The 13,206-nt window shown below is 25.6% G+C and overlaps 1 protein-coding gene across 1 annotated transcript in view; it reads right to left on the reverse strand.

The window, feature by feature from the left end:
* LOC136988615 (protein fantom-like) overlaps window positions 1-13,206 on the reverse strand; it is a 55,108-nt gene that overhangs the window by 6,803 nt on the left and 35,099 nt on the right. Inside the window, exons 24-33 of the mRNA XM_067286520.1 lie at window positions 12,913-13,072; window positions 11,633-11,787; window positions 9,758-9,883; window positions 9,563-9,652; window positions 6,997-7,110; window positions 6,759-6,912; window positions 6,561-6,604; window positions 6,226-6,271; window positions 5,447-5,526; window positions 5,179-5,371 (exon numbers count right to left, since the gene is read on the reverse strand). Coding sequence (XP_067142621.1) covers window positions 5,179-5,371; window positions 5,447-5,526; window positions 6,226-6,271; window positions 6,561-6,604; window positions 6,759-6,912; window positions 6,997-7,110; window positions 9,563-9,652; window positions 9,758-9,883; window positions 11,633-11,787; window positions 12,913-13,072 — 1,162 coding nt within the window. The remainder of the gene's footprint in view (window positions 1-5,178; window positions 5,372-5,446; window positions 5,527-6,225; window positions 6,272-6,560; window positions 6,605-6,758; window positions 6,913-6,996; window positions 7,111-9,562; window positions 9,653-9,757; window positions 9,884-11,632; window positions 11,788-12,912; window positions 13,073-13,206) is intronic.

The following is a 13,206-nucleotide window of genomic DNA, read 5'->3' on the forward strand; positions in this document are numbered from 1 at the left end:
ACCAGACGATGCAGTCAAGTGCTGACATCTGTTGTCAATAAATTCTATTTCGTACGGTTTTGAGTTATTTTCTATGTGAGACTTTTTTTATGCGGTCCCTGTTGACCGCATAAAAAAATATTTTTTTAATTGTGTTGCGAAAACTATTTTTTACAGCCATTCGTGAAGTTTCGTGCGATTTTTTTTAATGCGTCTTTTTTAATGCGGTCCCTATCCCCCGCATAAAAACAGGTTTGACTGTACTATTAACAAGAAGATCCAACATATATTAGATGAGGAGCAGTTATCTCCAATCCTATGGGAGTATTTGTAATAGAGAATACAGAATAAAATTTATTGCTAACTCACTGTTTTTTTTTAACACTAAACAAGTGGTTGAATATTTTTAAACATATCAATTAATGTAACACTTTCTGACTTATATCTTGTTGTCTCTAAAACTTCACAAAAATCAGTCTTCAAAAAATTATTATCCAAATTATATAAATTATAAAAATCAATGAATCGACGCAACAAGTTTGCTTCTCCGGAAAGTTGTTAAATTTCGCAACAATGTTTTCATGGGGAAAAAACCTTAGCTTTATAAATGCCAAAAAAACTATCTGCTTTGGATATTCAGAACTAGTAACTAATAAACATACTTCTGACACAACCTAAAGATATCATATTATATCATATTACTGTTAAGAAAATTAAATTATAAATATTTTTAGTATTGTAATCAGAGTATTAATGAAAAAATAATACATGAGAACCAGGGCTAAACAGAAAAATTTCTTGCTTAATTTATAAAAAAAAATTCTGCTAAAATTATTTCCCTCATGATAGCAGGAAGTGATTCCATTTTCATACGGACTTGCTTCCTTGTCCAGAGATTACACATCTGATGGACTATATTAGGAACATAACACAAAAAAATCATTATTGGTCTAACTAGTCAACATTGCCTAAAAAATGCATTGAAATTTAAGGGGAGGACCCACAAATAAAAGAAAAAGGGATTGATGACAACAGAGAGTTCATCCATCATTGAGAGTTTGTCCATCATCAAGAGTTGATCGAGATCGAGTGTTCATCCAATTGTAGATAACCATCACTGCCGCCGACAGCCTGTGACCAGAATCCTACCCACCAAGAACAATGACATCTCCAACGGGACAAATAGCCAGTGCAAAAGTGCAAACTCCTCAAAGAACCTACCCATTGAAAACCTATTACAACCTGTCTATCAAGTAAAACCCAATCAACAACTACAGGTATTTATTATTGTGCACCCAGGTGTAAACTCTCTCTCTCTCTCTCGCACATAAAGACTCCTAATCTTAGGTGTAATTTAATATGAAAATAAATGAGTATTTGTTAAGTTACTCTGTAGCTGAGTGCATTTCTTTCAGTCATGCTGTCTCTCGGATCTCTTCCATCCTGAATCACCTACAGACACGACCGCTTATGCGAAAAACAAAACATTGCCATCATGATTTCTGTGTTCTTCCGGATGTGGCATCTTGACATGGTGCCTACCCTCAGTCACAAATATAAAATTATTTTTTCCTGATATTGCTGGACATTCAGATAAGATTATGGAAATTAGTGTTTTGTAAAACTTATAGTATAATGTTTTTATAAACAATTGATGTAAACATTTATTTTTGTTAATACTTTTCAAGGAAAAGTAATGACTTCTGCTAGGATGTACAGCAACAGAACCCACATTTCAATAAATATTAATAATAAATTTTTTATTTAAGAAATAGATTAATTATGGGATATAGTATGTTATTAAACTGATTTGTGAAGTTTAGAGTGTATGCCACAAAACTTTGTATTTTCAACTGAATACTGTAGAGAAGCAAAATCTATAAACAATAGATCATTCAGGATGAAGCAAAGAACTAGCATTGAATGAACAGTTGGAACTATTACAACACTCAACTTATGATTTATAAATAAAATAATAATCATATAGTGAAAAATACATGTTTTTATATGCTTCAAATAACTAGCTATAGTTTCTTGATATCTGTATAGAACGCATCATTTAAAGCTTCTTTATTATAAATGAGATTAAATTGTGAATGGATCTAAAGAATTCAGATTCAACAAACAAGTTACATACCAAGGAAACTCAACACTAAGTTTATAAAACATTGTTTTATAAACTTAGTTAATATACAAAGCTAATATTGTTTACAAAGAATTGTTCTAAACTGCAGTGAGAATTTTGAAGTGACATGAAGTATGTGAAGAATGTTGAATTATCCTAAAGAATTTAAAGAGAATGTTGCATTCCATTACTTCAATACTATTCTCATTGAAGAAACAGTTAAATATTATGATTCTCTTAATGACAAATGAAATAATTTTTGTAAGTTTCCAAAAAATGCTTGACAAAATTAAAACCAGATTTATTTTTTGTCATTTTCATTGAAAATTATTGATGTTACTCTACATTAGGCTGAAATCGTTAGTGTATAAGCAAATAAATGTGTCTCAGCAGCCAAAGGCAATTAGTGATTATTTTGGTAATTATTCTTTCTGCTGAGCATGGCTTTGATTGTTTTCAATTATTGACATCACTTAATTTTATAATTAACCTTAGAGTGTCTTTATAAAAATATCTAATATATTCATCTAGTATCAATATCTGTTTTCATATATGTACACAGTTTTTATTTCTCATTCAATTAAAATGGTAAACAGTAAAATACTGGATATTGTAGATCATAAAAATGAGGAGTAAAATTCTGAAACATCATGAGCCATACAATTTAAATACTCTATTCATATATATATATATATGACTCACTCACTGACACAAGATGTTTGAGTAGAAGCAATATATTACAGAAAAACAAAATTAAGGGAATTATAAGGGAGTGTTATCAGAAAAATATTTTACTTTTTCAAGATTTCTCTTGATAGTACAAAATTCCATATCAACAATTAATTCTATTACTATCTAATCAGTTTTCAAAATGTTTATTAATGTAGAGCAAATTAACATTTATTTTAAATTATTATATTTTCTTTTGGAAAATATAAACAAAGTTCTTATAATCCACAATACTAAAATGTTTACTTAACTAAGTAAACAATTAGGTGTATTATGTAAACTTTGTATTTTCTGTTGATTCTCCACAAATACCAGAAAATTAATTTAGTATATGTTTTCTTTTGTTTTATTATTCACTATTTTTTATTAAAATTTTTGGTTAATGTTACCTATGGTTCCAAGATGGCAGCTCGTCTCTGATTCCAGCAAATAGAAGAAGGGAAACAGTGGGGACTCACGTTCTAACTTAACCTAACCTAACCTATTCTAATAAATTACCATAATTATTACAACAAAATTATTAGAATAGGTTAGGTTAGGTTAGAACGTGCGTCCCCACTGTTTTTCTTGCTGGAATCAGATGAGCCGCCATCTTGGAACCATAGGTAACATTAACCAAATTTTTATATATAACTTAAATACTATAAATAATAAATAAAGCTAATGTTGTTTACAAAGAATTGTTATAAACTACATAAACTTCAGTGAGAATTTTGAAGTGACAATAAATGCCCGAGATGAACATTTTATATGGGTCAGGGGCAGAACATTTAGTTTTATACACTATATGTTATCGAAATAAACTAGTCAGGCCAATTTTTAAATTCATGTAACACTATTCTAATTTATATTCTACAGATACAGTATACAATTATATCAAGTAAACTTGGCATTTAATATGTAACTATTTAAATTAATTACTTATCATCATCATTCAAACAAACATGCTACTAACCATTTCAATCACCAATATAATTTGATAGATCTATAATTTCATAAATAACAAAATAAGAATATAACATTTATTAGTTTTTTTTTAATTAATTAAATAAATTTATTATTAAGCAAATAATCAGCCTTTGACTATTTTCTTTCAGAACTGGAACAATCATTCATAAAATTTTATTAAAATTTCAGAATTTTAGAATTCAATAAATGTATCAATATAATTTTAATTTATCCTAATATACTAATGGTTATGAAAATGATATACTAGTCACTGGGATAACTTTTACTTGACTAATTACTGCACCTTTATCAGTAGGATTTTAGAAGAATGTTTTTGACCCATTAAAATGGGTTAAAACATTTTTATAAAATCCCACTGAGAAAGGTGCAGTAATTAGTCTACTGATGTTTATAAATCTTGTTTACTTTTTAATTTAAATTAAAATGTGATAATGATAGAGATTTAAATATTATTAAAAAAAATAAAAAGTATAATCATTTTATTTATAAAACATATTTATATCTCATCTGAATAATATAAGCAGTGCTCTTTTTTCTAAAATATAAGATATAACAATAACAAAAACTGTTTAATACCACTAATTATTTAATTTTTCTTTATAAATGTATACATTTATATTGTAGTATTTTCCAAATATTTTTCTATATCTCTGCACTTTTTTTTCCCTATTTCTTGTTTTAGATTTAGTGTCAGTTGCTAAATTTTTCCCTTTTACAATTTCTTTTTTAGTAACAACATTTTTACTCTTCCCATTCAAAATATTACTGCTTCTCTACACCTTGTTTCTTGACAAGAACATAATGGAGATAGACAATTACCAGATCACTGTCTGTTCATTGAAAAAGAATCTCAACAAAAGCAGGAATCCTTATCCCATTTGCTTTTTACATCAGTTCCAATCAGCCACATTTCTTAGGCCAATAGAGTAGCCCAGTTCATTTTGTTGGTTTTTATCATACCAGTCACAAGACTTCTCACCTGAATGTATAGAGTTGGTTATTGATATTGACAGAAAAATAGCCCTATTTATATCTAATCTAGGAGAAAATGAATTTTGTGCAAAAGTAGCTGTATGAAGTTTGTCAAATAAGCAGCATGAATATTTATTTACATCAATAAATCATAGTTTTGATACTTAAGAAGTCATAAAGCATGTTTATTTGCTTAAACTTAAATTAACTGTATCTTGTTATGACCGTATTATAATAACTTAGTATACTGTGTACAGTTATCTGTAACTTGCAGTTTTCAAGTATCTAAAGGTTTTCTACATTATTTATTTTTTAAATATATTATCAGATCCTTTTATATAACTATAGTCACAAATACCTATTTCAATATTCAGACTTAAATTATACATTTTAAATATTCTAACCTTTTCTAAAATTAAATATAATTTTTTCAGAAGAAGATGGCTTTGGTAAAGCAAATGGTGTCTCTAATTCTTCTGATGGATAATCCAGAAATCTATATTCAACAAATAATAGTTTCACATTGGGATCACTTAGTACAGAAGCTTCTTCACAAAACTGAAGATGTGACACAGTAATTACAATAGTATCATTACTCTGAAAATTTTAATTTTAAATGTTATTATAATAAAATTATTTTTTCATATTCAAATTAAAATAATAAATATTTACCCTTGAAGGAGAGCTTTTTGAATTTAATTTAGAAACTACAATATCTTCATTATCAGTTTCATCTGCTGATTCTGAATTAACTATTTAAAATATTAATCATATCACATTTAATATATTTGTGATGGGAAATGCATATTCAATAATAAACATTATTAAATTATGTATGTACAAATATATATATATATATATATATATATTAAGAAAAATGAATTATTAGAAACAGTAATAATCCTGCTATTTTGTGATTTTAAAACAAAGTATATCTAGTTCATTATCTATTCAACAAACAAGTTTTTGATTACACAATCTTACATAAAAAGTAAGAGAGTATTTCTAGAAATAATTTGAAATGTAATTAATATAATTCCAGTTTTTTAATACCCCTACATTTAAGCATCCAATTAAAATTAAAATTAAATCAGGTTTTATTATTTCCTTGATAAAAATTTTATTAATGATATGAAAATTTATGCATATATATTTATGAATACCATAAAATGTGTGATATTAAAATAAAATTTTAGATAATTAAAAGATCACTTATAACAATTTTTTTTTATTAACGCAATTGAAGTTACAAGTATTTATTAAAGAAAATAAATATTTATTGTCATAAATAGATGTACTATTTATAATATTAAATTTTATTATAAAAATTTCCAATTTTTCATAAATATAAACACTTTTATAAAATATTTTTAACCATTATAAAGTAGACCAACTTGATTAATTAAGATAGCTTGCTTTAGAAGTAAAAATTGTCATAAAATTTTACTCACTTTCAAAAGAAACTTGTTTGGAATGTTTAGGAGATTTGATTTCAACCTGAAATAACCATGATTTATGTTAACACTAAATTTTTTTTAACTTAATTTTTAGTACAATTGATCTATTTATTAAGAGTTAATTAAAATAGAACAAAATGTAGTTGTGCAGTTGACATGAATCCAATTAGTTCAGATACTAAAAAAAGATAGCAATCTTATAACAGAATGTTACATTTAAATACAAAAAATTATATTAAAGAAATCAAAATATCTCCACTAATTTCTGTTGTAATATCTTTTCTATATTTTAATTGTTTTTATCTAAAAAGCTTTATATAATAAAATACCTTTAAAGTATTGCCTGTTTCTGTTTCTGTTTCTTTCTCTTCATCTGTTTTTATAAATGAGCATTAGTTAATTAAATTACTAAATTTTATTCTATTCCATAAGAAAAATATTCATTATTATTTTATATTTATTGCATATGTATTTTTATTTATAAATATTTAAGTACTTACAAATAAATATTTATAAAGATATCTTACCTACATAAGAATCTTTTTTCTTATTTGTAGAAGAGCCAACATACTTGGGAGATTCTACACTTGGCAAAGTTTGAAGAGATTTTCGAGGCATAACTTTTGGTTTTTCTTTAACTGGCGTTAATTCTGGACTATTTTCTGTTTGTTCTTTATGTACCTATAAAATTTCAATGCATTTTAATTTTATTTGTTCTCAAATGTATTTATAAATTCATGAAATATTTAGATTCGTATGGTTTACTTTTTCTGGTGAGGTATTAATTGGATGAGATGGAGATATTTCTTTTCTTTGATTAATTGTTGATTTCCTTTTATCAATACTTAATACATCTTTAACTGGTGATTTAATCTTTTGCTAATTAAATAGAAAAATATAACACTTTGTATTTAAATACTAAATGTAATATTTTAACCATCTCATTTCAAGAATTAACTTTAATTTTAAATCTAATTTTTTTTTTAATGTTTATATACTGATAATAAACAAAATACTTTACTACTTTTGATTCTGTATTTAGATTTTTAGTTTTTATATTTCAATTTTACTTAAGTAAAACTATTAATGAATAGTTTATTTGTTTTTCTTTATTAGCAGCATAAAATCTGTTTTACAGAATATACATCAATAAAGTAGAGTGGTGCCAATGGATGGCTGATAATAAAAAAGTTGTCTTTACAGCCCCATAATAAAACAAAGCAAACAGACAAAAAATAATCAAAATGAAGAATAAATGTAAGATCCTAATGGCAAATGTGGAAATAACAAATTAAAAACCATACATTACTTGTTTTTATTTCAGGGTTTAAGATACTCCAGTATGCTATTGCTCTATAATAAATGATCTTTGTTTTTCCAACAAGGAAATACTTTTATGTTAGCTATGCTAGTTATTTGATCAATTAAGAAGTAATTTGATAGTTAAATTTTTTTTTTTTTATTCTGTTTGAAATGCAAATTTTAATTTATGTTTTTAAATTAAATATAATTTGATAAGCAACATAAAACCTTATTAAAATTATTATTAAAAATTCAATTCAAAATGAAATGTTTAGTTAACATTCAAATTAATGTGTCAATTTCTTTTATAAAATTAATTTATTACATTTAAATTTAATATTGAACAATAATAAGGTTTGAATAACACTGAAAACGTTTTAAAATATTTAAAATGATTTAGGTTTATAAAATTTTTAACTAATAGATTAGCTTATTTATTATTTTATAATTTAATTAATTTAAAAATATAAAATGATGTTTAATTACTATTTATCAAATATGAAAATTAAAAATTTTATCAAAATTCTTTTCAAACTTTTACTTAAAACATAATATTTTTCCAACAGCATAAATAATTTTAATGTAAAAATCCAAAACTATATATACCTTTTATACATGCTTATTTAAACAAAAAAATAGCATTATATAATTAAATATTTTTAAGTTCAATCAATAATTTATTTTAATTAATACATCACAAATTAATTAAAACAATCTATAACATGTGTGTCACCAAAAATGGTTCTTGGTAATAATTCTCTCAGACAATCACAACTGCCAATCAATTTATTATCATCCATATGTTTATGAAAATACTTTTTATTTTTTATTTTATTTTTTCAATTCTTTTTAAAAACAATAAATTCATGAGTATAATTAAATCTCAGTTGTCAGGATGAGAGATGTATCATTCCCTAATTGATTTTACCTTCTACCATTACCATGCATTTTCATATGGACAAGCAAGTATCAAAGCAAGCAATATGTATCAAAGAAAAATATAGCATCCCAGAGATATAAACTCACAGAATCCTACTTAATGCATGGTGAAATATTATATTGTCTGAGCTAAAATAAGTTTTTACAACAAAGATTTTTTTTATTGCTATGACATATAAGACATTAAACATGTATTAAATGCACACATACAGCTTCACTAGACTAAGATAAATTATTTAAAGTACAGTCAAACCTGTTTTTATGCGGGGGATAGGGACCGCATTAAAAAAAACGCATTAAAAAAAAATCTCACGAAACTTCACGAATGGCTGTAAATAATAGTTTTCGCAACACAATTAAAAAAATAATTTTTTTATGCGGTCAACAGGGACCGCATAAAAAAAAGTCTCACATAGAAAATAACTCAAAACCGTACGAAATAGAATTTATTGACAACAGATGTCAGCACTTGACTGCATCGTCTGGTCTATCGTCTGTTTTACATATTTTTGTCCAGGTGGTGTTTTGTTGACTTAAAAAGTAAATTATTTCATTTTTCGCATATTCATGCAATAATATTACTATAATAAGTGCATTTATGCTATAATAAGTTTATTTAGCTATAATAAGTCAACGTGAGACATGACGAATCGCACGAGACTAGTCGCCAACTATACCGCACAAATTAAAAATTCGCATTAAAAAAATCGCACAAATAAAAATCGCACATAAAAAGAGCGCATAAAAACAGGTTTGACTGTATAAGGAAAAGCTGTATTTTATTAAACACAGATTTGACTATGCTTTTGCCATTATATAGAAAGGATATATTATATGTGCCATAGTGTTACTATTCATGTGAAAAAGAATTTTAAATTTAAAATATTTAATTCGAATTATGAACTTTGTTTATCTATTAGTAAATTATAATGACTAGTAGATACAGTTTTGATTTGTATGCTGTAGACCAACAACAAAAATTAGATTGGGATGCATGATACACCTGGTCTATACCATAATAATAATAAAAAAAAAAGAAAAAAACAGAGAAAATTTCTCCATTTAAAAGTTATTCAGAAATCTTACTCACCATAACTGAATCTACAATGTTTTTTTGAAAATCATATGCAGAATGCCAATATATTGCAATGTCTACTGTGCCACAATTTTTTCCATCTGCCTATTATAAAACAATAAATTTAATTAGATAGAGCACCTTCATTATTGTTTTATTCATGGATCAAATATTTTTAAAATTAAAAATTATTTCATAAAAATCAATTACATTTTTTAATTCGTATATCCCTTGTATTGGTTTGTTCTGAGTAAGAGGAAAAAGCGAAATTTGTGCTCTTCCTAGATATGAAGATGGCTCTAAATCTGTATCATCAAATACATATATTTCCATATTCTGAAATAAATTTATAGGGATTTCTTATAATTAAAAAAATAATGATACATTATATTTTATTTAATTCTGCTTGATTTTAAATATATATAAATTATAAACCAAATGGTTTCATAACAAAGCCTTATTGTTTTAGATTAACTGCAGTTATAACTTCAATGTCTAGCCATACAGTATTTAACAGTGAAGAAAGATATTACAGTTGTTAATATAGATATCTAGTAACTTAATTGTAGAGAAAAATAAAAATATAATTAATATAATAAAGATCTCATTTTAAACAAAAGAATGTTTTAAATTCCAAAAACAAAAAAAGAACATACTCAGAATTAAACCACAGAAATGATTATCTCAAGATAATCATTAAATTTTTGAGTTATACAGATAGTTATTATTATTACAAAAATAATACAGATAATTATTATTACTGATATGCTAGCCTTTAAGCCTATTAAAAATGATGGACTAATTGGGCTGAATTTGAAAAAATTGTAGACCTATTAAATTTCCACTGTCGTCTGTTGTCTCTCCTTCCTTAATCTTGAGAACGGAGTTAGATAGATGAAAGCCAAAAACAAATTTGGAAAGGTTATGAGAATGAGGCCTCAATTACCTATATACGAACTTCTGGTTCACACCGAAAATCACATGATTTCAATTCAAAAATTTCCCCTGAAAGGTGTTAGATAGATGACCAGCACAACTCTATTGTTAAAGGAAAAGTACGATGTACAGAGGCAAGATACTACTAATTTGAAATGGAGAGCATATATTTTAAATTAAATAAATTAAAAATATAATTAAAAATTACTTGATATTAATTATAATTTTATTTTTAACATTAGATAAGAATGAAAATATAATGAATTCAATAAATATAAAATATTTATTCTGTTCTTTTAAAATTTAATAAGATCAAATGTAAAATGTGATACAAAATTCAAAAAAAACTATTTTAATTCACAAAATCACAATATGAGAACTTTATGATGCTTTTAATACTACTAAATTTTAATGAAAATAAAAATAATTTATATATATAATTTTCAACAAAGAAAAAAAATTAAATGAATAATTGAATTTTCTAAATATCAATATATATAGTTGTAATGGTTTAGTGTAGTTCTAACATTAATCCATCTCACATCAGACGAAATTAATTAAACAAAAATAATACAGTAGAGAGTCGTTAATTGGAACCCCGGTAATCGGAATCGCCAGTAATCGGAACGATTTTCAGTCGGACTGTGTCGTGCTGAATCGAACGTTTTTGATACTAGATTTACTTCTAAAGTATAATTTTCATGTTTTTATATTCTTCAATATATTTATTTTGTTTGTACAAAATGCAGAAATAATTTTTAACGATACAATAGCCTCGATTATTATTATAAAAATTTTCGTTAGGCTTAAAATCGACAAAAATTCAACACGAAGCAACATGCAACGGAGAAAAATTTGAACATCGGACAGATTAATATATTTTTTCGTACATAATTGGTAATCGGAACAAATGACTAATCTGAACCACCCCAGTCCCCAATTGATTCCGATTTTCGACTTTCTACTGTATTTTCAGAAGTTTGAAGAGACATTTTCAAGAGAAATTGACTTTGTATAAAATAAAAAAAATAATATTTGTGAAGAATTATGAGTTATGCAAGTGCAAATGTTAATCTTTCATTCTAATCAATAGATTTCATATATTAGTAAATTTGAGAAATAAAGATATAAACATAATTTGAAAATTACTTGATTCCTGAGATATGTATCCAAATCTTCAGATATAACTAGAGGAAAAGATTTGTGATCATGAAACTCTGGATTATTTGATGAAGGAATAATAGCTGTATCCTGATCAGGTAAGTTATAAAATTTATACACACAGTATGGAGATGGCTGTTTATCTGCAAAAACATTTTCATATGTTAGATAAATATATTATATTAAATGTAAATACAGGAAACTCTCACTAATCTGCTATTCCTTGTGCAGAGGGATGCCAGATTACTGAGTGTATAGGTCTAAAGGCAATGAATGATGTGACCTGTCACCCTACAGTACAAGTTCTTTTCAGAGTCAAGCAAGCAAATAATATAATGTATTGAATGCTAAATATTTTTACTTCTTGTCTGGGATTAATATATCTTGATGTAGCCTAAATTTGGCTAATTTTTCCAGACTTGTCACACCTTGTAGATCAAGTGACGAAAATGGTAAAGTTTGAAATGCATTTCCAATGTTAATAAAAGCATATACTGTATTTTCTGGCATATAAGACAACTGGGCATATAAGACAACCCATACATAAGACCCCCAACTTTTACAGTTAAAATATAGAGTTTGGGATATACTCACCCTATAAGACAACACCCAGCACATAAGACGACTCCCAACTTTTGAGAAGATTTTCCTGGGTTAAAATGTCATCTTACACACCGGAAAATACAGTATTTTTTGGATCTGATCTCTGACTTAATTTTCATTACTTGACCTACAAGATGTGATAAGTCTGAAAAAATAAGCCAAATTTAGGCCACTTCAAGATAATGAAATGCAATAATATACCCAGAAATGAAACACGAGTAAATAGAAAAACAGGATATGACATGACTAACATTTTCATGTTAAAGTAGAAGTGTACAGGCAATCACACTGGAGGGTATACCAGATAACTGAAAGATCAGACTATTGAGAGTCTATTATATTATTATAAATAAGGTATGAAGTACATTAATATGAAACAATTTTCTCATTAACAAATTTAAGCATCAAATAAAAATAAACATTCTTTTAAAAATTAGCATTTAACTGTTACAATAAATTTCTTCTTTTAGAGTTCAATTAATCAATAAATTCAGAGAGTTTGAATATTGAGTATAGAAATATGTTCGTTTAAATGTTATTGATTAACAAAGTTCTTTAAAAGAAGAACCAATATTCTGAAAGTAGTTTATAATCATATTTAAAATTTAAATGGGCTTATTTTATGTAATTAATACTTTAATTAAAAAATTGAAAATAAGTGTTACCAGTATTTCTTCCTTGTAATTCATTACAGCACAATATTTTTATATGTAATTCATTCACTTTGTTTCCATCTGATTGTTTTTGTTTAGAATTGAGTGTTTTTAAGGCAGTTTTCACAATACTTTGATTATTTCCTAAATATCCTAAGGCTTTACAACGTTCCTGTATAAAAACAGAATAATGTAATATATTAAAATATCAAAATTTCAACAATTATTATGAACTAAAATCATATTCAGGTTTATTTTATTTTGATCAAAATATATCTTTTTCTATATATATATATATATATAATG

This window comes from Centruroides vittatus, unplaced genomic scaffold (genome assembly GCF_030686945.1).
Source record: "Centruroides vittatus isolate TY-2023 unplaced genomic scaffold, ASM3068694v2 scaffold_373, whole genome shotgun sequence".
NCBI lineage: Eukaryota > Metazoa > Arthropoda > Arachnida > Scorpiones > Buthidae > Centruroides > Centruroides vittatus.